Genomic DNA, 25,910 nt, shown 5'->3' on the forward strand with positions numbered 1-25,910 from the left:
TTCCGCGTTGAGCACGTGATTATGATACCACGTGATAGAGAGTTCTGTTTTGTTTTAGGGTTTTACCGTGTTGCGTGTTTTTTTTTTCATTACATTTTATTGATTTTTATTATTTATTTTATTGTGTTGCTTATTAAGGTTGTGTAGGAAGAGTGGTAGACATTTTGGAGATTTTAATCTAGACTACAAAAATAAAATGTTGACATGTAAGCAAAAGCTTTAACGATAGCACAAATGTAGGTTTCAGTGGTCGAAATAAACAAGGCAAGAAGGTTTTAATTTCAAACGTTTTATTAGCCGATGATGGACGATGGATGCACTCGGCGTGTAACTCATACATGCGTGCGCAGACAGTCGCGCAGCAAATAATTGTGAGCGCTCCCTGCTCCTTTCACATGATCTGCGTGAGACAGAGCCAGAAGGAAAAATTCACAGAGAAGATAGCAGTGTGGCAATTCTGTCATTTGAAATATGCGTTTTTTCGCCCCTTTTGCTGTCTGGTTAACATTCATCGTCTGCTGTGATGGAATTCCCTGGACACATGAAAAGGTAGGCCAATTAAATATACTGTACTCCTTTTGATAATTACAATTAAATTATTATGTTACTATAGTAATATAGTTACGGTACGTTTGTATATATAACACCAATCTCAAAATTTTGATTTGATTTTGTTATGGTGTTTTCTCGTGTAAAAATATCATAAGTGCCATCAGGCTGTACTTGCCCAAGGACCACCACCGAAAGTAGTGCCCCTATGACTGTTAAGAGATCCACCCACCTGGTAAAGACCCCAGAAAGGCCTCTTTCTCTGCAACTATCAATACTGCACTTACACACTATATATTATAAACATCTATGAGGAATGTAATAAGGTGTGTCAACCAAACGTCACTGAGGTGTTGAACATGAATTACCTGATCATGCTTGGATATTCCAGCTTCTCGTGTTCTTGTGGTTTTAGCCTGTAAGTAGTTGCTATGGCAGCACTCGGCATTGATTTTCCTGTCGCAGGGCTTGGTATTTATAGACCTCAAGTGGACCCCACGTTAACCCTCTCAGGGTTCAATAATCCTTGGCTCTTTGCAGAGCATTGTTGTAGTTAACATAGTGTGACTCCACACTACCATTTAAAATACTATGCATCTCACTGTGTGCTATGTTGTAATTATACCACCGAAGCAGGCCTTTCCGAATAACATACTCCTGGACCCCTGTTTAAAAGATACTTTTGGATGCCAAAGTACAAATAACACGTTCTGCAGTGCAGAACAAACTAACTTTTGAATGCATCTTTTCATAGACTTTGTTTACGTTTCCCAACCACAGTTCAGCCAATTGGGATTTGCCAAAAAAGGTACAGCACACTAGTAAACAAAACTGTCAGAAAGTGTAAAATGTAAAAAAAAAAAAAAAAAAAAGCTAAAAATGGTTTAATCAAGAATCATAATTTGCTGGAATGTTACTGGTGTGGTCTTAAAAAATTATCTTTGTAGTTTGGGTTTTTAGCTTGTTCATTTTATTGTGTTTATGTAGTTATGTCATGAACCCACTTGGGGTGGGTTGGAAGCAAAATGCATGCGATGTTTAATATAGCTAGTACCAGGACGATAAGAATATAATCAAAACTGGTTAAAAACAAGGACCATCGGGCATGCCTGGCATAATGTCTCTAAGTCCTATCCCAATGTCAGAAGCATCACACTCAAGCAAAAAGAGTCAGGTAAGGACAAAATAGGTGCTGAGAAAAAAAAAATCTGTTTTATGTCTATTGAAAGCTGTAGTGCACTATGAAGACCAGATGAACCTAACCTTGGGGGAAGTGAGACCATGTGGAAAAGGGGCTGTAGTTACGGGTACATTTGCGATAGAACTTGGAAAACCCTAGGAACCATTGACCCTCCCTTCTTGACTTAGGGATGGGCCACTCTGCAACCACAATGATCTTGGACAGATCCATCTTGATCACCCCTTAACTAGCACAGACCCAAGAAAATTGACCAACGGTTTATGAAAGTCACATTTTTTTGACAAAAAGGATTACAAAATACCCTTTTATTTTCCAATTAGGCACAGAAGGTGTAGTGCTCCTCCCCACAATCATGCAGATATGTTTTGAAATATTCCATGCGCCATGGATCTGAAGGAATACATTTTCAAAATAGAGAGTTTGACCTCATATTTCCAAGAGCTGTGACGTCACTAGAGAACGAGGAGAACCAAAACAATGACGTGCCCCATTGAAAAACAGACAGTGATTTTAGTGATCAGCGAATGCATCGCGCTCATTTCTACTTGGAATAATTTGAACTTTACTTACTGTGTTGCTGGGGGACTTCTGACCTTTGTCCGAGTCGCTTGCTTGGATCATCCCTAGCTGCGTCCAGTTAGTCTATCTGTCATCTTGTACAGCTTGCATACTATTTTTGCCTTTGCCTCCTCACAGTTATGCTTTTGTGCCTTTTCCTGTCTTGTTTTCTGCCGCATATTTTACAATTGAAATAATATCTTCCAGATATCTCCCCATTACAATGTGGGCTCCCAAAGGCTTTCAGTTTTGCTTGGCCTGAGTTAGTCCTGTTATCAGTCGGCTCGCTGGGTTGCCTGCCGTGCTTATTGTATTTTCTCCCGGCTGGGTTTGTGTTTGTTGCTGGTAGTATTTTTGTAGTTAGGTTGCGGTTATCCTGGGTGGTTACTGCATGCTTTTGGTCAGCCAGCCTCCCATCTTTCCGCTGATCGGTCCCACTTAGCCATTTTTAGCAGCCGGCTAGCCTGCCATGTCCCAACTGGTTTAGTCACTATTAGCCCTTGTTGTACCATTACTGCACCACCTCCGACACAAAGTCTAGGCATTCACCAAAAAAAAATGTCATCAAAATAAATAAAAGCATAACGATTAAGCAGGTCCCTAAGAAGATCATTGACAAGATTTTAAAGAAAGCTGGAGCATTTGTTAGACCGAAAGCCATGACTAGAAATTCGTAATGTCCGGGAGGTGTTTTCAAGGCAGTTTTCCATTAATCATCCTCTCCAATTCTGACCAGATGATAATGATTATCAAATCTAATTTGGTTAAAACTGTAGCTTCTTTGACTTACTCCAAGCTAGTGCAAAGTAGGGTAAATGGATACGTGTTCTTAATGATAATGTCATTGAGACCCCGATAATCAAGGAAAGGCCTCAAAGTCCTGTCTTTCTTTTCCACAAAAAAGAAACCTGCACCGGCAGCTGACTTTTGAGGTTTGGATAATGCCGGCTTGTGAAGATTATCGAATGTATTGATCTATCACCTCTTGCCCAGGGCTTGATAGTGAATATAAACGACCCGTAGGGGGTACAGAATCTTGAACCAGTTCTATGGCACAATCGTATTGTCTACGGGGTGGCAGAGCCTTAGCTTTGCTGAACACTCTAGCTAAGTCGTGGTATGCAGAAGGGATCTCAGAGTTTCTCGTGATTGTTTGAATATTCTGGGGAGGATTCAAATCAGGAGGACTGACAAGACTTACTCCAATAAATAATTCACCCAGATCCCCAATCAAATTGTGGATTGAGTACAGATAACCATGGTAAACAAAAAAACAATGAATGGAGAAACATATCCAATACATACAAACTGGTCTTGTTACAATGACCATCAGCAAACTTAACATTCAAGGCTAGTAACATGTGTAACCACACCTATAAAATCTGTCAATGGCATGCACCTCACGTAGGTGTGGAAGAGGCTGCAGGCCTACTTTGAGAGACCTGGCAAGAGAGGGATTCATAAAGTTAGACTCAGCACCAGAGTCAATTAGCACGGGTATCTGTTTTGCCAATTGGCCATGGCTAACCACAGCTCGGATAGTACCACAAGTTTTAGTGTATGTACTGATTTTACTAATGATACTTGCAGTGTCCATTTGTCTGTACATGTCATCTCTGGTGGGAAAAGAACGGACCCAATGCCCCATCTCACCACAATAAAATCAGCATCCTTCTAGACGTTGTTTATTTCTTTGAGGGAAGAGAGACGCATGTTCCTGACGTCCATGAGTACCTGCTCCTCCTTTGGGTGGGCCAGGTGGTGGAGAGACGAGTGACGTGCAATCTTCCCATCCAAGAGTGGCGGTGAATGCTTCAAAGGAGTCACAGACTGCCGAAGCTCGAGTCCATTTAGGCGTGGCCCACAATGAAGGTGACCATAGATCATTCCGATGGAAAAGCGGTTTCCATCATGCTAAGATGGATCTCGCATTGGGTGAGAAATGCCACGACATTATTGGACTCTCTGGAGAATTTTTCAGGACGAGAAGGGTGGACGGGACTGGCATCAGTGGACGTGGGTAGAGGTGGACTGGTTTTGGACGGTCAAGGTACCTCAGCCAAGAATACCGTGGGACTGTAGAATCCCTGCATGTCCCTGATCACCTTAGGTTTGTCCGAAATGTTCAACCAAACAGTGTACTTGTGTAGCACTCATCTCACAACTTTGGCATTCAGGGAAGCAAAGGTTTATTTCTGCATCTACAGTCTCTTGCTGGGCCTGGAGGGAGGGGCGCACATTGCCCATGTCTGCTGCTTCTATCTTGGCTAGTTCATTCTGTCAAAAACCCACTCGGGGTGATGTGAAAGCACAATGCAGAATTGCAGATAATACAGTGTTTTTTTAATTTCAAGCAGGGTTCAGATCACATGGCTTTAGGCACCAGGGCAGCTGTATCTTAATCGCCAGAGGAAGCAGTCACGGTCGAGAAAGGAGGAAAGGGTTCAGCACACTGGAAAAACAACAAAGCTATGAAAAGAAGGCTTGGAACGGGGTACAAGAGGCAAAAAACTGGCAGCGAGTCCAAAAGCTGGAGTGTTTAAACAGTGAGCAGGAGAGGGCAAGTGACACCAGGTGTGAGTAGATATTAGAGCCAAGGAAGAAGTGACCAAAAAATACAACGTAAAGTGAAAGTGGGAGAGAGAGAAAACCAGTCAAGACAGCTGGACTGTGTCAAATTTAACCCTGAAAATAGAAACAAAACAAGCCATTACTGGAAAATAAGTTCACACTTTCTGTTGCCCAGTTATTAGTAAGATGATACTGCTATCTTATTTCTAGCGCTCAGTGAATAATGGAGATGGCGAGTCCATCTAAAACAGATGGATTTTCACGGTTTCTAATGTCTGTTTCCAAGACAACAGCGTTTTCCTCCAGCCTGGACTTTGAGACCAATCCCAAGTAACCCACAGAATCAGAAAATCAATATGTTTTTCCAACCCTTTTAAACTCACAGAACAATCTCGGACATCTACTGACGAGATTTCTTCTTACACATTCACAAACTAACTTTCCTGTATAAATTGTGTCGGTCTTATTGTGTTACCTGAAGGGCCTAAGACTTTCTCATTCTATTGATTTTCTTTCACACACGTTCAGAAATTAGCTTTTGGTTGGCATACCTGTAGTATCTTTAATCTTGTCTAATTGTGTGTTTTAAAGTTGTTTTATGTCCCTCATTGGGCATGTTTGTTATAGTCCTTTTCCTCCAGACTAAGATTGAAATACACATGTAAAAGGACTTCAAATTCAAAGTCCATAGATCACTAATAAAACTAATGCATACACAATAAAAATGTGAAATACAAATTCAAAATTATTTGTCACTTTCATTCAATATTATAACAAAAACATTACCCCCCCATTAAGTTATTTCTACTTTGACCTAAATTCAAATAAATCATATAATCAAACTTACTGATTCTTACCTCAAAAATCTAAATCAGACAAACTCATGAAGTCAATGGAGATTAAGTATTGTTTTCCTATTTCTTTTTTTAAAACAACATCTTCATAAATAGCACCAACATTAATGTTCTCACTGAAAGTGTTTGTGGTTTTCTTAAAAATTATCAGGATACATAGCAACAATAATCAAGTGATTATGCCATGATAACATGTACCAATGAACAAAATTATGAAAATTTCATAGGTAACAAATAATTTCCTGCACTATATTCTTATTCTGAAATACAAGTCCCTCGCAGTAACAGAAGTAGCTGGTGAATATGTTCTTCTTTTATATTGTATTCTGGTGCAACAAATAACAAATACTGTGAACAAGAACTATGTACTCACGTGCCTCCACTGTTTAAAGTGGAAGTCAACCTAAAGGTTTTTCAAAGTCAAAGCATGACATTTTGCGTTTGTAAAATATTTTTCAAAAATAAAATCCAAATCTCTGGGGGCACTCGAATTGAGAACCCTGTCAAATTAAGATGATGCACCGTGATTTGTTGTTAAGTGTTGGTTGTGATGTCGTCTTCAGTTTTATGTAATTCTCAAAATGGCCACTTCCAGAGATGAATAAAAACAGTTGAATTCTGAATTTTTTATCTCATATTCTACAAATATGATAATCATCAAAATACAGCATTGAGTCAAATAGTAAGGAAATCCTTTGGGTTGACTTCCACTTTAACAAAAATATTAAACACACCAAAAATAGTCACCACAACACCACTGCCCGTACAGGAATCAACTCTCTGAATTCATCATATTGAATCCTGGTAACACATTTTCTAGTAGAACTAAGTACTGTAAATGTTTCAGGCAATCACATTTTATAGACTAAGAATTTGACCAATCAGTGAATAACTGGGACCATGTGTATGTCATTTGCATGGAAAAGAAAATATGTAAGAAAAAGTAGTATGTAGTCCAGATCTACATATGCAAACAATCCCAATGAAGTAATTGTTTGGCTTTTTTTTCTTTTTAGTTTGAGCACCAAGCAATTACACTTTCACCCGGTGAGATCCAGACAGCTTTGTCCCACACAGACTTGAACCTGATGTGGCAAAGGTACCTAAGGCCATTGCTTGTGACGAGGTACCCAGGTTCCCCGGGAAACCAGGCGGTGCAGCAGGTGAGTTTGAGCATCATGGTTATGACAGAAATGGCAACATAACCCTAGATTAGGGTAATCAACCCGCAAGAACCACTTTGGGTGTTCTACTGGTTCTCACAGCTCATTTGACATGTTCAATTACATTCCGAGAATGTCTGTGTTTTTCAGTGATTTAACACACCTCATTATTTCAGATGCAACATTATTAGCAGCTACAAATTATGTAAAAATTACTATACACATCAAGTCAGAAAAGAAGAGGTTTGATTTTGGTGATTGCAAAAAAAAGTGACACATTTAAATAAGATGAACACGAAATCTGAGATTGTCCAAAAAAGATATACAACGTTGTAACATTCTATATTTTATCGTTATCTTTGCATTATGTTGCCACTGAATATCTACTTTTACTGAACTATGTTCTGATGCACCTAAAATGTAGGCTGTCTATAAGCACTACATTGTAAATATTAACTATGTATCCTAACTTTACTTTTATATCGTTTTTTATTGGATTTTAATCCTAGAGTGCCACATCTACTCTTGCTGCTAACAATGAACACACCATTGTAATCAATCAGAATGAATTCGATTCCAATTCTAATTCTTGTCAACAAACCAAAGGGAACCATAAGGCATGTTCAGTTCTATTTACACTAACACAGATAGACAATAGTTGGTGACAGAGCTCCACTGCTGTCAATAATGACTGATAAGGTCTATTACATAAGTTGCACTTTACCCCTTCTGCAGAATGTCTAGTTTGTTTTTTGTTTTTTGTTTTTAAATCAAAGGAAAAACATTGTGCAAAAAAACAATGGAACTAAAATGTTTAAAATATGTGTCAAACATGTTGACAATCAAAATGATTGCAACTGAAAGCAAAGTTTAGATACTCAACAGGGAAACCTAAAATACTTGTTTTTAAGGACCTCTTGTGACTTATAATTTTTGTTCTGTCGGAAACCTAATGTATAAAATACTTAAAAACTATGTAGTGTAAAGTGAGGCATGGCAAAACTTGGTTTGGTATCCTTCTGAAATAAATTGGACACGCTGGATGGAAGTAAAAGAAGACTAAGTTGACTCAGCTCAAGTGGCTTGGAAGGAGATTTTATTATTAGTCAAAAAGATGTCGGTCAGAAAGAAGTAACGCCCCTGGTTCCCATGTTCCCTGCATCCCTGGGACGCTGTAGTGGTAATAGCGCTTGCCCCCTCTGTTGGCCGACTTTCAACAAGTGTTTTAGATTTCAAGGTACATTCCCTCTTGGGGTAATCCGATTTATTGTTTTATACCTTGGAGTCGGACAAGTCTACTATTGTCCCAAGCAGCTATGTCAACTTTTTTCTCTTCACGTCAAACCTCCTATTTGGAATCAAAGCTACAACATATTAAAATAAACCTGATGTGTTTATTTTGTTTGAATATTGATCATCTGCAAAGGAGATCTCACAGGATGCCAGTTCGTTATTTTGACTGTTATTCTGCACTGTTGTTCGTTGTTTTGACTATTGATCATTGTCACCATCGGCCAATCATGTTGCAGTTCTTTGTTTTCCACACCCTATAAAGCGGATATGCTTTTGTAACCAGGATATGTAATAAAAAGAAAGGGCTCAGGGTAGGGTCTTTAGAATGGGTTGGACTTTCTTATCTTAAGTCTTTTCTCTGTCCTTCTTGCAAATTCAAAATCCACTGATATATTGTTTTCTTATTTTGAGTGTCTACTTTAAACTGAACAAAACCACAGCTGTTTTGCAGGATTTTACGAATAAACCTGAAATTACATTCAATATATTTCAGTGCATATTTTAGATTTATATAATAATTGTACCTTTGAGTTGCCTAAAGGTCAGCATCCATTCTTTCGTGGTTCCTTTATTTCAGCATATTAAAACAACCCTGGGTTCCCTTGGAGCAGGCTGGGAAGTGACAGAAGACAGTTTCTTGTCACAGACACCATACGGGCCACTCACCTTCACCAATCTTGTCGCCACTCTCAATCCATCAGCCAAACGCCGCCTAGTCCTTGCCTGTCACTACGACTCCAAATACATGCAACAGGATGGTCAGGAGTTTTTGGGCGCCACTGATTCCGCTGTTCCGTGTGCCATGATACTGGAGCTGGTGCGAGCCCTTGATGGAGAGTTGAAAACCCAAAAGGTATACTATATGGTTGAAAAAAATTAAATAAAAAATAAGATTAAACTGAGGTAGGTTTTCTGTTTTGAATCCTGTGTGCCCCAGTAGATTAAGCAAATGGAAAATGTGACAGTCAGATGATGCCTTCTACCTCACACAGATATACAAGGTGCTTAAAAATGTTATTATTTGAATATTAATAATGAATTAGTATAATGAATATATGTACAGTATGTGAAATTATTTGGAAATGTCATGGAGAAATCAATCAATGCACATGAGGCTTGTTTAGCAAGATAGACAGAGGTAGCATGTATCATTCATCTCTGTACCACAACTCCACAGTTCTTTGCGACACCAACAAAGAAAAGATACAGTAATTTCCTGAATCTGTATGGGAACAGCCACTGGGGGGAACTAAATACTGGCATCAGCCACCATTTGGAATACTCATACGGTGCTTTAAAATAAGCCTGGTATTGGCATTGTTCGATGGCTGGTAGTGGTACTCCCCTATCCTTACTTTTGTATCATATGTTCTTCCTTTTAATGTCATTACAGTTTTTGTCTTCTCCTTGTAAAGCCAACAAATGTTTTCCTTAAATATTGGACTGACTTCCCCTCTTCAGGCAGTTTGATTAATTTTCCAAAGTACTGCATTCTGCAAGAAAACTACAAATTCAGAACACGCTTAACATTCATGCTGCCTGTTTCTTTATCCTTTGCATCACTGCATCTTCCCACTGAATGGGCAGAAACAGGCCCAGTGACAGCCATAGGTCAGCCAACCTATGTGTTTATCGAATTCAGACATCCATCAAAAAGTCCCTGGGGAAGCGAGATTCTGTTGAATACAAATAAGTTTGCTTAGGGTGGGAATGTATATTCCAGTAGATTATTGTTTAGGATGTGTGGGAAACTGATGGAAATATGACATTTGAATCAAGACAGAAACATATCTAATCATAAAAATAATTAAAAATCCCCTCTAAAACACATGCTGTCACTTTATCACCTCTTGTAGGCTTCCTCGCCCAACCTGACCTTGCAATTGATTTTCTTCGATGGAGAGGAAGCTTTTGTTAGCTGGACTCCTCATGATTCTCTGTATGGCTCTCGTCACTTAGCACAGAAGATGCACACCACCCCGCATCCTCCCGAAGACACGGACACCAATCAGCTGGATGGGATCGTAAGCTTCACTTCATCCCGAAATTTAAAAATAATTAACCTTGGTCTCATATTAAAATGACAATAATCTGATATTCATCAATCAAGCATATGTGTGGGTTTTCTTCTAGGATCTATTTGTTTTGTTGGACCTAATCGGGGCCCCAAGTCCACACTTTGGTAACCAGTTCCCTGCCACAACATCCTGGCTTTCCAGGCTGCAGAACATAGGTGAATAGATGTTTTTATTGGCTTTGGTTTCTTCAACCACCAACCATTAGACAACAATCAGTTTAAACCTTAAAATACAGAATTTACGGGATTAGATCTCAATAGTTGCAGCACATTCTAAAATGGATTGGTTCTTTCTGATTGTTTAATAAATTTGAAAATGAAAGTTTTCTTTTCTACTCTTTAGTGCAGCGGTGATTCAACTTTTCCTTTGGGGGCACACACAGATAATAAAGGGATACAAGAACCATTCAAAAATAAGTCAAGTCTTGTTTATTTGATGGCCCTTACTCACAAGAACTCTCAAAGGACTGCACAGACTACTATTACAAAATGCACTGATCTAATACCTACATGAGGGCAAGAAAAAACTACAAAACCTTAGGATGAGGAAAATGACCTCTTCCAGGATGACCAGGGTGCAATTGATGTTGCAAGGGCATCAACAAACAATACACAATCATCATTAAAATTAAATAAGGTAATAACAGAAAATCTAGTTGACAGCCTCTTGCCCCAAAATTTTGACTGATGCAAGAGGTTCTAGATTATAGCATCAGGTCCAAGTGCTGATACGATGGCTCAGAATGCATGCACCATGCAACATCCAGGCTTGTTCATATCCCTCAAGAACAAGAAAGCAAGAGTAACAGGTAAACATAACTTATAAGCCACAGAATGTAAGTGTGTCTTAAAGATGTAAACACTTCCACTGAGGTTGCCTATCATGCCTCAGAGCATTCCACAGCACTGGGTGCTGAATGGAGAACACCCTCAAACCTACGTAATTCATCTTGGCTCTTAGAGTCACTACTAAACCAGCATTTTCAAGTAAAGGCTCCAAGCAGGAACATGGGGGGCAAATAATCAAAATTATGAGAGGGGGCTAATTCAACATACTAAAATCTATCCTTTTTGAGTTTTGTTTTGTTTCCAAACAAAAACCTTAGAAGTTTAATTTACAATTTTGCAGAATTGGTTTTCGTTTTTTTTTCCACCGGAAAATGTCTGGCAGGCAGGCAAGTGGCCTCCAGGCCATAGTTGAGAAATCCCCTAAATTAATTCAAGGTTTTTGTTTTGTTTTTTTTGTCGTGATACAAATGTATTTGCATCTGGAAAACTGGAGTTCCCAAATACATTAATCATGAGACTTTTTGTATAGGCTTAATTTTCAATTCATTCATTAATCATTTTGCTTTTTAAACAACAAAAAAAAGTGCATATGTAAATTATAGTGGGATCATTTTTCTAGATGTGTTTTAGTAGTACATAGTTATTGAAACATAATGAGAAAATGTGTTAAGTGACATTCCACATTTAAATTCTGACACTATTTTTAGACTCTTTTCAATATTTTAGCATATAATACCTCTAGTATATAATTGATATAAGAAGTGTTCAAAGTTATTTTGGAGACAGGTCTCTATACCTCTCTTCCCTTATTTTTTTGGAAAGGAAAGGTGATTAGTTCTTTTTGTGATGTGATGTTTGTTGCGACATGATTGAAAAGAAAAAAAAACGAGAAAATACAAAACATATACAAAGACAGTTCTGAAAACTTTAGCCACAATATTAATGTCACTTGCTTTCAATTTCAACTGTCATCTAATTTGACAGTACAATGTCATCATCAATGCATATTCTAAAGGTTTACATTAAGGTATTTTATTGTTTTTGCCCAGAAAAGCGTCTACATACTTTAAATCATCTTGAAAGACATCTAACTGATGAGGAATATTTCTGGCCACATCGACCTGTTAGCCATATTGATGATGATCACGTGCCATTCCTGAGCAGAGGTTTGCAGATAGTAGGCTACTCAAATGCATGTTCTATTAATTAATACACGATGGGTTAACCTCCTCCTTTTCTTCATTATCAGGTGTCCGCATCCTGCACCTTATTCCCACTCCTTTCCCCAGCGTGTGGCACACATTTCATGACAATGAACAGAACTTGGACCAGGCCACTATTGGAAACCTCAACAAGATTGTGCAGATCTTTGTTTTGGAGTATCTTAATGTCCGACCAACAATTATCGTAAATACAAACATGTAACTTTACCATTGCATATTTTAGGATTTTTTTTTTTATCAACAGTGGAACTTTATTAACATGGTGTTTTAAATGCATGTTTGAAATATAGTCCCTGACTGCTGAAATGGGTAAATTATGTTTACAATTGTGGATTTTGACTCATATATGGTCATGGACATGTGCTATGTGTGTGGAATCTGTTTCAACCAAAAACAGAACACAAATAACAAAGGTTTATTTCTTTTTAGGTTTAGGAAAATCTATTACTTATGTAAATAATTTATACCATACATTTGAAATAAACAAAATTTTAGTCGTAATACTTTACTGTAGCATGCACCATTTTTTATATGTGATTTAGACCACTCGTTTTCAACTGGCTCTTCAGGACCCACCATTCCACCCAAATTAAACGGAAAATCCACTTCTCAAATGTATCCAATGAAAGGATTGTGGAGTTTGAAGCAGAATTAGTAGAATATATTCAATTTTCCTTAAAAGAAAAAAAAAAACATAACCAGTGAACCCAAAACAAATTCAAGTAACGTAAATACGTACATTTAAACCTACATAGCAAATAAGCAACTCCCTAAAACTGGTTTAAAATAGCCACTGCTAAAATAAATTCTAAATATTAATAAAGTGTGCACATAAACAACACTAATCTTTTCATTATGTAGTTAATATAGATTAAAAAAACGGGTGAAAACCTAAAAACGACATTTGTAACCAATTTACTATACCGGCGCTTCAACACTATTGTCAATTTCCCAATTGTTCCCTTCTTCGACTTTATCATTGTTGTCTCTATTTTCCACCTCTCCTCCCTTCATCCCTGGTCCCTCCTAAACTTGTCTGTTGACTGAACAGGTCAACGAGATCATTCAGGGGATTATTGACAACTATTGTTAAGGAGTGTAATCGACCCTATTTTTCCTTTTTTTCAGCATTATTTTGACAAAGTAAAGGCCTGCTACCAACTGAAAACAGGTCTACAACTCATTTTTAGGTCCCGACCCATCAGTTGAGAAACACTGAAATAGACCACTCACATGTACGTGGTGTAGGCCAGCTAGTGTACTTGCACATTAAGTGACTCTCTGTCTTGTTTAGTGCTTCTGTTCAATATTTGTAGAGACAAACCTTTCATGCAGAAGGTTTACTCTGTATGTTTTCATCCTACGTATCTTGTCTCAGATGGCAAAGTGAATAAAATCCTGTTTGCTAGGGTTTAATTATTTTTTGTGATTATTGATGGCTAGATTGTCTTCGTAAACTTGTCACAGTGAAATTAAGAGAACTTCATCAACTGTTTAAACAAAGACAGTAACTATGAAACTGTAAATGCTAAAGCTGCTGTTGCACAAAAAAGGTCCTGATATATATAGAAAAGGTAATCAGTCGTATATAACATTGCCAAATGTGTACTCTCTGTAATATGATTAACAAATAAATGCTGCATAATAACAAAAACGTTTGTTCAAGAGTGTCTAAAACTTTATTCAGATATACTGTATGTAATGGAGTGGCGTTTATTTGAATCATTAATCATTTTGCTAGGCCTTTTTGACGTGCATGTCATCATCATATTACGATGCTATTTTGACAAAGTAAACAAAAAATAAAGTGCAGGTGCTATTTTCTTCAAATGCACAAATACAAAGGAAAACACCATCAGATGGCCATGTAATTAACCCCACTATCTATAGAGAGAAATTCTTGCCTTCATTAATGAATAAAAAAACAAACATGGAACCTAAATGTTTAAAGATAAAAAAATAAAAGGGTAATTGAAATAAAACTATTTGAAAACAAATATTTTTGATTTACATTATCAAAAAATATGATCCACTCCAAAAATATTTGCGGCTAAAAATAAAGGATCCGTAATAAAACAAAGAAGATTTAACGACATCCATTGCGGTTTTATATTAGCAAACAAAACGTTTGGGATAAAAGTTGGTTAGTTGGATCCCTTGAGCACTAGGGTTATAGGGGGCAATATTTTCTGTAGTGTGTCCTGGGCAAGTACATCCTAGTGGCACCCATCACTCTCCAGGCCAACTCGTCTCCCACCCGTTCTTTAACTGTTGTTATACAAAATCATGCATGGACTTGCTCCCTCATATCTTTCAGATTTGATATTCCCCCTATGTTCCGGTCCGGAGCCTTCGCTCAGAAAATGCTGGTCTACTAGTGATCCCAAGAGCCAAGAAGAGATCTGCAGGTTCGAGAGCGTTCTCCATTCAGGCCCCGGTGCTGTGGAATTCTCTTTCCCCTGAGATTCGATCTGCAAGCTCAATGGAAATGTTTAAATCTAAGCTTAAAACACTTTTATTCATAGCATATGAATAACCTATATTTTATGTTGCCAATATCATGGGATGGTGTCGTAATAGTCTGTAGTTTGCAATAGCATACCTGTCAACCTGTACAGTTTTGCCGTACAAAGTACGTTTTTTATGCATTTTAAGACGAGTACGACGTACAAGGAAATCTGTACGGAAAAACGCAAATTTGTTAATCGCATGCGTCTGCCGCCTGGAGATTTCCCATCGTGCATCATTCCGAAAAAAAAAAAGAATATGGTGTACGATTATTTTGTATTTCGTACAGGAAAATACGACAGTTTGTACGGGCATGGAGCCGTGGAGGTTGACAGGTATGCAATAGTCTTTGATCTGTGCAGGCCTTTGAGACTCTTCGTGATTAAGGGCTATACAAATAAACATGACTTGACTTGACTATTTTAAATGCGGCATCAATAATCACCAGCAGAGGGAAGTAGTCAACCACTGACGCGTTTCTGACATCGCCACAACAGATATATACTGATAAAATAGTTACATTTAGAATGTAAAAGTAACTGTCTCCATAGCCTTATAAGTTTTTTATACAAAAATATGCATAATATCATAGAAAACCATATTGGACAACTTTATCAGCATATTGTAACATTGTTGTGTAAAATAAATAATCCTGTTTGCTAAAATTGTTGAAATTATGCAAATAAACGTGCAAAATATTTCACACACAAGCATGTAAAATAGATAACAAAACAGGACAAGAACACCTCTTTCAAATAAGACCGGTGAATGAACAGTCACGACGTCAGAGTGTTGCATTCGTAACACCTCGTAAATTTTACATACGTTTTTATTTTCAAAAGACCCTGTCAAACAAACTGACTAGTTTATCGGTTTAGAAAACACAATGCATGAAAAATAAAGTTTTTAGTGAAGAATTTTACAGTACCCTTACACAAGAAATGCTGCTCTACAGTATTTCATTGAGACGCAATTATCAATTTTCCAAATGGTCTTTGAAGGCAGCAGTAGTCCCACACTCTCTTGAGAAGTTGTAATGCGGAGTATTTCAAAACTTGCCACTCTTTGGGTGCTTCCATTTGTTCCGGACTCATAATTCGACCTAAAATTACAAAAATAAAAGTTATTTTAAGGATGTAACACCCCCGTGGGTACTTAACAGATCTTTAAATAGTTTCGCCAAAATATTTAGTCACGTACGTGCTACTGAAAAAGCCATGGAACCGATAACCAAGTGGACGCCGACGCAAGTTGTGGACTGGATGAAAGGTAAGATTTATACACTTTTGACATTATTGATATTTGTCTGAAAGTTAACTCCTGTCAAAGCTGAAACGCCAATTACTGTCATCAATCGGAAGCTAGTTTCGTTGAAACTGTGACACCGACAGGCAACGTCACTGCTCAGAATTCTACTTGTCAATCAATTAACCACTTCTACTCACCTGCTATGACTAGTACTTCTTTCTGGGGAAAAATAATATACTGCAATTGTCTTTATTGTCACTGATAACAACCCTTGTGAACATTGGTTTTCAAATAGATTCAACTTGGCACTACAGCATAAACAATGTAAACACTCATGAAAGACTTAAACGAGAGACATTATACAAAAGACTGTCATGATAAAAAGTAGGGCTTGGAGATTGGCCTCTATTCTAAGTGCATCAGAATAATAAAGCAAAGAAAACATAGTTCAAAAATAAGTCAGGAAATAATATATGAATATCAACTTTTCTATGCCCAGGCCAGATATACAGTATACGTTTTCACATTTTGTGCGCTAGTGTAGGGTGGCAATGACCATGTGGAAGGAATGCTGACAGAGTACTTGTTTTAAGGGATCTGTAGCGGCAACAGAGGGGGACAGATCACAGAGGTAGTTGTCACAGTGAGAATAGTCCTTTTCAACGTCTTTTGTGGTATTGCAAGCTAGCAATGTCCACTAGACAGGGCAGAGAGCAGCCAATGATTTTCTGAACTGTGTTGATTACTCCCTGTTTGTTTTTTCTGCCCGCCGCTGTCCTTCCGGCATACCACACGTTTATTTCTGTTTGAAAAGCTGTAAATTCCCTGCAAGCTAAGTAAACATGCGTGACTTCTATCTTGAGGACACTGACTACCTTGTTATTAGAAAAAAAAAGAAAATTAATACTCCGTTTTGCAGCCATTGCTTATTTGCATATCACCTGATTCCAAAATTGTTGCCATGAGTTTGAAATTCAGCTTTGAAAGATTCCTTCAAGCATTCACATGTTTTGGTGCACTTTGAAAGGGATTTCACTCGTCTTGCGAAGACTTTCAGACGCCAGTAGTTTGTTTGCCATCTACGGGGAATGACTTTTCATACCTGGGTCCAGTCACTGCAAAGCTATGTGTCAAGTTTAATGGGTGGAAAATATTCACTGCTCTGTGTAGGTCATTGATTTCTCAAAATGGGCTACTTGATATTTGAAATAAACTTGATACAAGCACACAAGACTGAAAAAAAAATCATATTCCTTATGTATATATATATATATATATCTCATCTCATTAGCTACACCGCTTATCCTCAGTAGGGTCGCGGGGGTGCTGGAGCCCATCCCAGCAATCATCGGGCAGTGGGCAGAGGACACCCTGAACTGGTTGCCAGCCAATCGCAGGGCACACGGGGACAGACAACTCACTCGCTCAGTCACACCTAGGGACAATTTTGACCGGCCAATTCACCTGAAATGCATGTTTTTGGAATGTGGGAGGAAACCGGAGTGCCCGGAGGAAACCCACGCAAGCACGGGGAGAACATACAAACTCCGCACAGGAAGTCTGGAGCTGGATTTGAACCCACGCAGGAGGTTCCCAAGACATGAACTGTGCCGCACATGCGCTAACCACTGCGCCGTTATGTAAAAAATGGTGTTCATATCTTATTTATTAACTTGGAACTATGTTATGCTATTCACTATTTTCCATTGGACTATTGTTCTGGTACCCTTACAACATAGGTCAGTTTCCTAACACTACCTTTTGCCAATTTTTCCCGACATTTGTTCTTTTTTTTCCTCTTTTGAAGCCTTTATTAAATGTTTATCCTGGAGTACCATGTGTTATCTCGTAAACAGTATTGATTACATTTTTATGATTGACAATAAAGATAATTTTAATTCTGTTGGGGACTGGCGAGTACTGATACAGGTATTGGTATCATACTTCTTTACCCTGAGTAACTAACGTTAATATAGTTAAAGCTGAGAAAATATTTTTTCCCTACAAAAATATTCTTTATTAATTGAGGAACTCATTAAATAAGACTAAAAAAATACTAACTGCAGTTCATCAGTAAAGGTGTTGAAAACCCCTATACGTGTCCCATCATTGCACAAGGGCATGTGTGAGTTTTTTGGGGGATAAAAAAAATAAATCTTTTCACAGAATATTGTACTTATTTCTAAATACATTTGTTTTGAACTAGTAATTTGAGCAAAGATAATGTAAAATGCAATAAAATTAATAGGTTTACAAGTATGCAGTATCTGTGCCAATATCATTTTTTTTTGGTGTTGTTACTGTTAGTGGTAGCAGTTTCACCTGCATTTTAGTGGGTATTTAACAATGGGGATCCTGAAATTAAGGGAAATTTTAACTTGCCTATTAGAGTGAAGTTAAGAATAAATAATATAAGGCGCACCAGGTTTTAAGGCGCATCCCCAAAAATAGTTTTTTGTCATATATTTTCCATATATAAGGCGCACTGGACTATAAGGTGCTACAGGAATGTCAACAAAACAGTCAAAAAGTTCAGTCAAACGTATTAACCCCATAACATTCTGACGGCTCTCAAAGAAGCAAATACTTGTCTGTACGCTGTCACCAATCACTAAAATACGTCATTCCACATATCTTTAGGAAGATTAAACTATTGGAAATTGATATATGCCAACCATTTCTTAGTTACAATTTTTTTTTTACGCTGACAACTTGTAGACAGCAAAGTAAGAATTTCATTGTGCAGGGAAAGGTGGTTCTTTACCGAGCATATGACAATAAACACTTTGGATTGAATTGAATTTAAAAATACACTCATCAAAGAACCATCAAGATGAGTCTGAAACAAGATACTGAGAAAATATAAAGCTGGGGTAGCTCACCGAAGTCACCTTGCTGCCATCACATTCAATAATGATACATAACAATTATCCTCTTACATCCGTGTGTGTGTGTGAGTGTAGTAAATTTAACCATGTAAAATATTTACGCACTCAAAAACACGCAATAATGCAAAAAAAAAAGAAAATTAATAATCCGCCAATAAGCATCTCTGCATCGATGGACGTTGCTTATTGCTAGCTGTCTGTTTAGCTTCATAATTCCTGTTTACAAAATCAGACTGGTAAAAAAATATATATCCGGGCCGTAGAGCAACCTAACATAATTTATTTTTCGAGCAATTGCAGGCTTTGTTTTACGCCGTTTTAGCATGAGCCTGTAAATGCTGAAAACCACCCTCCTTTACTCCTTTACCTCCGAATAATTTTAGCCAATAGTGACCGATTCAAATGATAATCGACACATTAGTTAGGAAATGAAACACCGGTGTATATATATATTTATCCCAGCATGCATACTACTTCTTCTATGGGAGGAAATTGAGTCGGCGGCTGCTTGCCTTAATTGCGAGACATTGCAATTCAATATTGATCCATATATAAGGCACACCATATTATAAGGCGCATTATCGGCTTTTGAAAAAATTAAAGGCTTTTAGGTGTGCCTTACAGTGCGAAAAATACGGTACTTATACTATTGGTATTGGGATGACTGAAGACTTTAGTTTTAGGTATTAGTATCTGTGTAAAAATGTAGTAGGGAACATCCCTCCATTAAAAAAATAATTGGAAAAAAAAAACAGAATAAAATGTTTTCAATAATTTATGATCATGTCAATATTTTAGGAATATATATGTAAATTTAAATGTACATTATTTATACAGTCTTTTACAACAATCTTTTCGGTGTACCAAAGTGCTTTACAGTAATAACACGGAAGCAATAAGTAAAACCCCCCCCCAAAAAACATGAAAATACAATAAAAACAATAAACTACAACAGTATTAAATAAGATAAGATAAAATAAAATAAAAGTCTCATCAATTGTTTCAAGCTATCCTGAAGAAGTACGTTTTTAGCCTGGATTTAAAGAGGCCTTGGTCAGAAATAAGATGCATTTTGATTGGGAGCTGATTCCGGAGCCTGGGGGCAACAACAGAAAAGTCTCAGCAACCCCAGCGTTTAGATTTTGACCTGGGCACTTACACTACAATTTGGTTTTTGGAGTATAGAACTCTATCAGGATTACGAACAGTTAAAAGCTCAGATAAATAAGATGGGACAAGCCCGTTAAGAGTTTTAAAAACAGATACAAAAAGTTTAACATCAATTCTAGAAAGGAAGGGGAGCCAATGATTTAAGAACAGGAGAGATATGCACCCATCTGCTGGTGCAGGTTAAAAGACGGCAGCAACGTTCTGCACAAGTTGAAGGCGACTGATAGACAACTGGAAGACGCCAACATAAAGTGCATTGCAATATTCCAACTTTGAATTGATCAAGGCATGTCTAGCTTTCTGTAAGTCAGGACGGCTTAAAAACAATTTAACTTTTGCTCAAGGAAGATGCTGAAAGAAACTCGCCTTGACAACATTATTGATACGTTTGTCAAACCGGAGGTGACTGGCGAAAGTCACATCCAGGTTTCTGACAGGTTAACTCAACTTAGAAGACAGGGTGCAGAGGGCAGCCATTACAGTATCTCCAAACGCAATATATTCAGTTTTGTCTTTGTTTAAATAAAGAATATTTTGGGCCAACAACTGCTTAACATCATCAATACAATCAAAAAAGCACATTGATTGTTACTGTTTGGCTTTACTGGCAGATCGATTCGTATCTCGTCTGCATAACAATGAAAAAAAAAGGTTGTGCCCGGCAATAATTGACCCTAGTGGTAAGTAACATATACAAAAAGAATATACAGTCAACACCAAAGATGGCCACAGGAGAGAAGTGTAATGAAAGAGGACATGTCTCCAAGCCTGACGGAGAATATACATTCTGTCTATACAGAAAATTACGTTACATTAAAAAATGTGTATTCAATTTGAAATGAGGCTTACAGAATAATAATTTATTCATTTCCAAAAACACACGAATATCCGACAACTGGAATAAGATCCTCAAACGATCTTATTCCATTGAATCATTTAAATGTTTCTTTTTTTTACCTTTTTTTCTAGTACATTGTGAAAATACTTAAAGAAATATTATATGTTACAGATTATTTTGCCTTTCTATGAGAACTAAACAAGAACATTTTACTTGGAAAATAACTATTTTGCTTCTCTTTATTATTTTTTTTTTTAACTTTGTTTTCACTTAATTTTCTACCTGGACTCTTTGCAGGGCTGTACTTATTTATTGTTTTATTTTTTTTTAATTTTTTTTTTCTCTATATACTGTAAACAAGTCGGATCTACTTCATTTCTAAAAGATACAATTATTATTAAGAACAAAATCATGTAATTTATATAGAATTTTCAGAAAAATTTATTATCAAGTACCAAGCAGTAAATCACTAAAATGATTAAGAACCAATTGTGTACACTAAATCATTTCAGTATGTAGTTCCAAAATTCCGAACTCACACAGTTACAGTATCTTAATTTCAAGTATTATGTATACCACGTGACACTGTTCATGGTCTGCTTGAAGCCAGTTTGCATCCATGGTTGGTAGCTTAAAAGGAGTGAGATGAGGGTTAGTTGCAGCGAAAAAAGCAGAGCCAGGACATGCATGACCAGGCAGGATTAGTTGATGCAGGGCAGGGTGCATTGCATCTAGTCTTCCTGAAAATAAGACTCGGCGGTTGTCCTTATTGGTTTTTACCACTGGATTTTCAGGCCAAGATAAACCACGTCAGATAAGGTGAAAGGACTATTTGAGGATATGGTTTGAACTTGATTTACCCACTGAGATACTGCAGCTGATTCGTTTGACATGGTAACCATCGGCTGCATTGGAGGAGGGAATTAACTAATATATGCGGTGCAATAGTGGTGAAAATTTGGGGATTTAATTCAATTGGGTTGGGCTTTTGATTTTTGGTATCTGATCTGATTCAGAAACAATTTTCGATTAAAAAATATTTGATCAACAATGATGTCTACTGGTTCATAATGTGCTAAGAACTCGTAAATTTTCTTTGAAGACAGAATCATTCAAGTTTATTTTTTTATTTATTTTATTCATTATGCTTTGTGAAAGTGTTTTTTTATTTTACAAGAAACGTCGACCCAACCCTAACTGTAGTAGGTGAAGATCTCAATGTCATGTAATAGATAGAAACCCTGAAGGACCTGACATGTTAAGACTCTTCAAAGGAGTCTTTAAAAGTTTTATCGTCACTTTCCTGGTGGACCAAAATAGAAGCATGCCTTTTACAATTGTGTTGTCTTTATTTTATGTATTGAACGTGAGCCTTTTTCATCTTGTGTTTTTAGCATTTACATTAGTATTGTGTGAATGTCAAAACGCAAACAGAATTATAATTTGAATTGTCCTCTTTGTCGTTAATAATAGTGAATACTGTTCCCAACAAGATTTGACGTGGCACTCCAGGATAAAGATGTAATAAAGACTTAACAGAGAAAATAAGATATAACCAATGAAATACATTTTTGAATGATTTTCGATTAAAACAGCCACATGTAGGCCAGTGTTAGTTGTTTCTCTGTGTAAGGAGTAACATTTAAATTCCTTAATACAATAGTTCTAATTTGCCTCAGGTGTTTTGTTCTTTGAGGAATTGGGAAGTTCTTTGTGTATTGAAGCAGTTGTTAATGACTTGCATTGTTGGAGGAGATCAAGCAGTCGCTGGTGAATGTTTATTGCCAGTGAAAGGGCAATTGGTTCTTTCAATTGAAACACTGTCAGCTTTTGTCTTGGGGGACTCATGAAGCCTAAAAACATGGTTTCTTCACCACACCCTCTGATCTTAAAGCTCCAGTTCAATCACTGTGTGGTCAGTGTGCCATGTGCTACCCATTAGGATGTTTAAACATTTTATAAAGCCTTTATGAAAAGGGGAAATTATTTTAATGCTGAGTATAAAAATAAGGGAGGGGTTGGATAAAAAAATGGCTATCTTTAATGTCTTGTTTAACTCTTTCATGTTGTAAATATAGTAGCGGGTTTAATTGGTTGAAGTTTCAGATTTTAAGGATTGTAAAGCTGTTGGATAAATTCTCAATTGACAAAACATCTAACTCGGAAGTTCTCTGACATTAATTCAAACATTGACAGTTCGACTGATGATTTGGGAAGATTTGGTTCAAACTATCAAGTTGATCCCATTGATCAATCACATTTTTCATTCAAAGCCAATGACCTATTGCCTAAAGTAGCTGAATAGACAGGTTGCAGACAAGTTATTTATGACATGGTGAAATATGCTCTGATAAATCATTTGCATTTAACACCAGCAAAGGTGTGTGTATCTTTCCTGTTTTTTTCCAATCACATCAAAGTGCTAAAGGGTTAATTAGTTTTTCGTTCAGGTGACGGAAATGGCAAGTATGCAATACTCTTTGGCCTGTTTTTACTTTGAAAAAATACTCGTATTAAATGCTGTTCCAAACACTCTGCAATGGCAACTACCATAAGTTGACTGCATAAAAATGATACTTGGGTTACTATTACAAGAGGAATAAATGCTTTTTTTTTTAAATAATCATCTGTCGTAATGTAAGCCTCTCTACCAAAATATTTTAATTGCACTATTGTCATGCATCTCATTAAGTGTGGTTCTATGTGGCCAGCAGGTAGCTCAGATGAAAAACAAAATGTTACCTCTCAACAATTTAAGCTCACCCATTCCAGATATGGGATGTGTATTCTATCGCCCAGCCGAGGGTTTAAAGCAGGGGTCGGGAACCTTTTTGACTCAAAGAGCCATAAAAGCAAAAAATATTAATTTTATTTTGGGAAAGAGCCACACCATATATTATGAGACAAATTTACTAAATTGCTAAACCCGCGCCCCAGACAAAAGCTTAGTCTTCAGCACATTTATTTTTGATGATTTGATAAAAATTATGAAAAGAGAATAATGCCAGAGCCCCTGTCCCAAAATCAACAAACATACCACTTTAAACTTGTCTCTTTCTTGCAATGACTCAAGATCGGTTAAACTCCTTTTGACCCTTTTTTATCATACATATTGGTTTCAAAACCAGATGCAAGCATTTATTTTGTAAAAACGTCACAACATTCTGAGAATAGGGAGCCTTATGTGCTTACCTTTGGCGAGAGATGGGAAGGAGTGCTTGTACTTTTTGCATAGCTCCACCCATCCCTCCCACTCACCCAATCAAATGACTAAGTTCTCTTCCGGTGTTTTGGCGTATTTACAGTTCTGTGGATTCATCATAAGGTATCTGAACACTGAACACAGATTACATAGTGAACTTTTATATAAAGGATTCTTTAGCGTTGTACAGCTAAAACGAGTTTTTTTTCCCCCCATTTTTTTGTGTGACACCTTGACTGTAAATTGTAGTGAAAAACGTGCCATATATATACTGCGAAGTAATCGTTTGTCAGTAAGTTTCGGTATAGCTTTACGTGTAACTTAATAGGATAGACGAAACAACTTTTGGACAAGATGGAGAAATTGTGCATGCAATCAAATCTGTCTCTGAGCCACAGATACTCGTAGAAAGAGCCATATATGGCTCGCGAGCCATAGGTTCCCGACCCCTGGTTTAAAGTATGCTTCATTGTTTTTTTCAAACCATATTGAATTAAATACTAACCAAGAACACACAAAATGTCACATTGATATGTTTTTAAAATACTTGTAAGTCTAGAAAATTGCAATTACATGACTTGAGACAAGATGTTGTAATGTTTTGTCTGCTATCGATGCCATAATAACAGTTTTGCAAAGTCCGCTTGTCCCAGCAATTTTATTCTCACTGGTTTTCTGGTACTTCCATCTCAAAGTTAGGTCTTAAATTGGATTGTCTCTTAGAATCAAGATTCAGGCATCCACTGCCTGTCATGTACTTCTTTCTTCGGGCAAGCCTTTCCGAGCATTGGTTTTACTCACCAGCCGCTCATGTTGGCCATTTAACTATGGCACATGGCTTGCCTTCTGATGTTGTTATTGTTGCTGCTTTGTTTGAATTAATGCATGCTGAGTCTTTCCGTATGTCACTCCTATTGCTGCTGCCTATACAAGTCACAAAGTCGTCTGATTCAGGATCCCACTCGACTGCGGCCTACTCCAGCTTTGACTAACTGCAGTTAGCTGTTCTTTTCGGTGGACCTGGAGGAATCCAGATCACTGTCTTTTGTTTTTGCTCTAGGGGCTTTTATCACTTATTGAAATGCTTCTTTACTCACGCTAACGAAGTTTGGAAAGTAGGCTTGCAATTAGGTATTTGGACTTCTGCAGTGCAACCTTTCAAATGCACATGTTTCGGCTACATTCTGTATTACAGCGACTGATGAACTATTACACACTTTCACTTCAAGGCTTCGATACTTCAATTCAACATAGGAGTTTCGGGGCTTTAGTTTCCCTTGTATCCAATGTAATCATCGTGAGATGAAGCAATAGATTTTTCTCAAAATGCAGCCATGTTTTGTCTTTAATGAGTTTGCGGTAGAATCAACCTATTGTTCCATTGATGTGCTGATACCTGTGTTACTTCTCTATTGAGAATGGTGTTTGTGGTTCAGTGGAAGTGCTGTAAGAGGATCCCCCCCCAGGGGAGAGGTCACGGAGAGCAATCACCTTCATTATGTCGAAAGAGTAGCCTGCATGTCACACGGCTTGGTGTTCTAGCTTTAGAACCTTAGGATTTTTACCTAAATAGGAAGAACTCCTCAATACATAAGTCTAATACGGTATTGTGAATTTGACAAACGGGCCATTAGAGTATTGTCAAAGTAGAGTGTTCCTCAGTAGCCAGTGATGCTATTTGCATTTTAATTTACGGTACCTGTTAGTGGCTGCCATGAGAACCACGTGTAAACTACAGCATTTAATCTATTAGTTCATAATATCATATTCATGTTCAA

General features: G+C 37.4%; 2 protein-coding genes across 2 annotated transcripts in view; both read left to right on the plus strand.

The window, feature by feature from the left end:
• The first annotated feature begins 57 nt into the window (after positions 1–57).
• qpct (glutaminyl-peptide cyclotransferase) lies at positions 58–13,694 on the plus strand. The gene is made up of 7 exons (XM_088354909.1): positions 58–549; positions 6,750–6,896; positions 8,767–9,042; positions 10,046–10,213; positions 10,323–10,422; positions 12,105–12,221; positions 12,305–13,694. Exons 1-7 carry the CDS (start codon positions 472–474, stop codon positions 12,478–12,480), a joined length of 1,062 nt encoding a protein of 353 aa, XP_088211035.1. The 5' UTR covers positions 58–471; the 3' UTR covers positions 12,481–13,694.
• Positions 13,695–15,782: 2,088 nt separating this feature from the next.
• The window catches only part of LOC148351551 (connector enhancer of kinase suppressor of ras 3-like), a 71,068-nt gene continuing 60,940 nt past the window's right edge, over positions 15,783–25,910 (plus strand). Inside the window, exon 1 of the mRNA XM_088354003.1 lies at positions 15,783–16,055. Within this exon, the coding sequence (XP_088210129.1) occupies positions 16,004–16,055 (52 nt within the window). The 5' untranslated portion in view covers positions 15,783–16,003. The remainder of the gene's footprint in view (positions 16,056–25,910) is intronic.

This window comes from Urocampus carinirostris, chromosome 15, assembly GCF_059441175.1.
Source record: "Urocampus carinirostris isolate Australia breed hairy pipefish chromosome 15, RoL_Ucar_1.0, whole genome shotgun sequence".
Lineage (NCBI taxonomy): Eukaryota > Metazoa > Chordata > Actinopteri > Syngnathiformes > Syngnathidae > Urocampus > Urocampus carinirostris.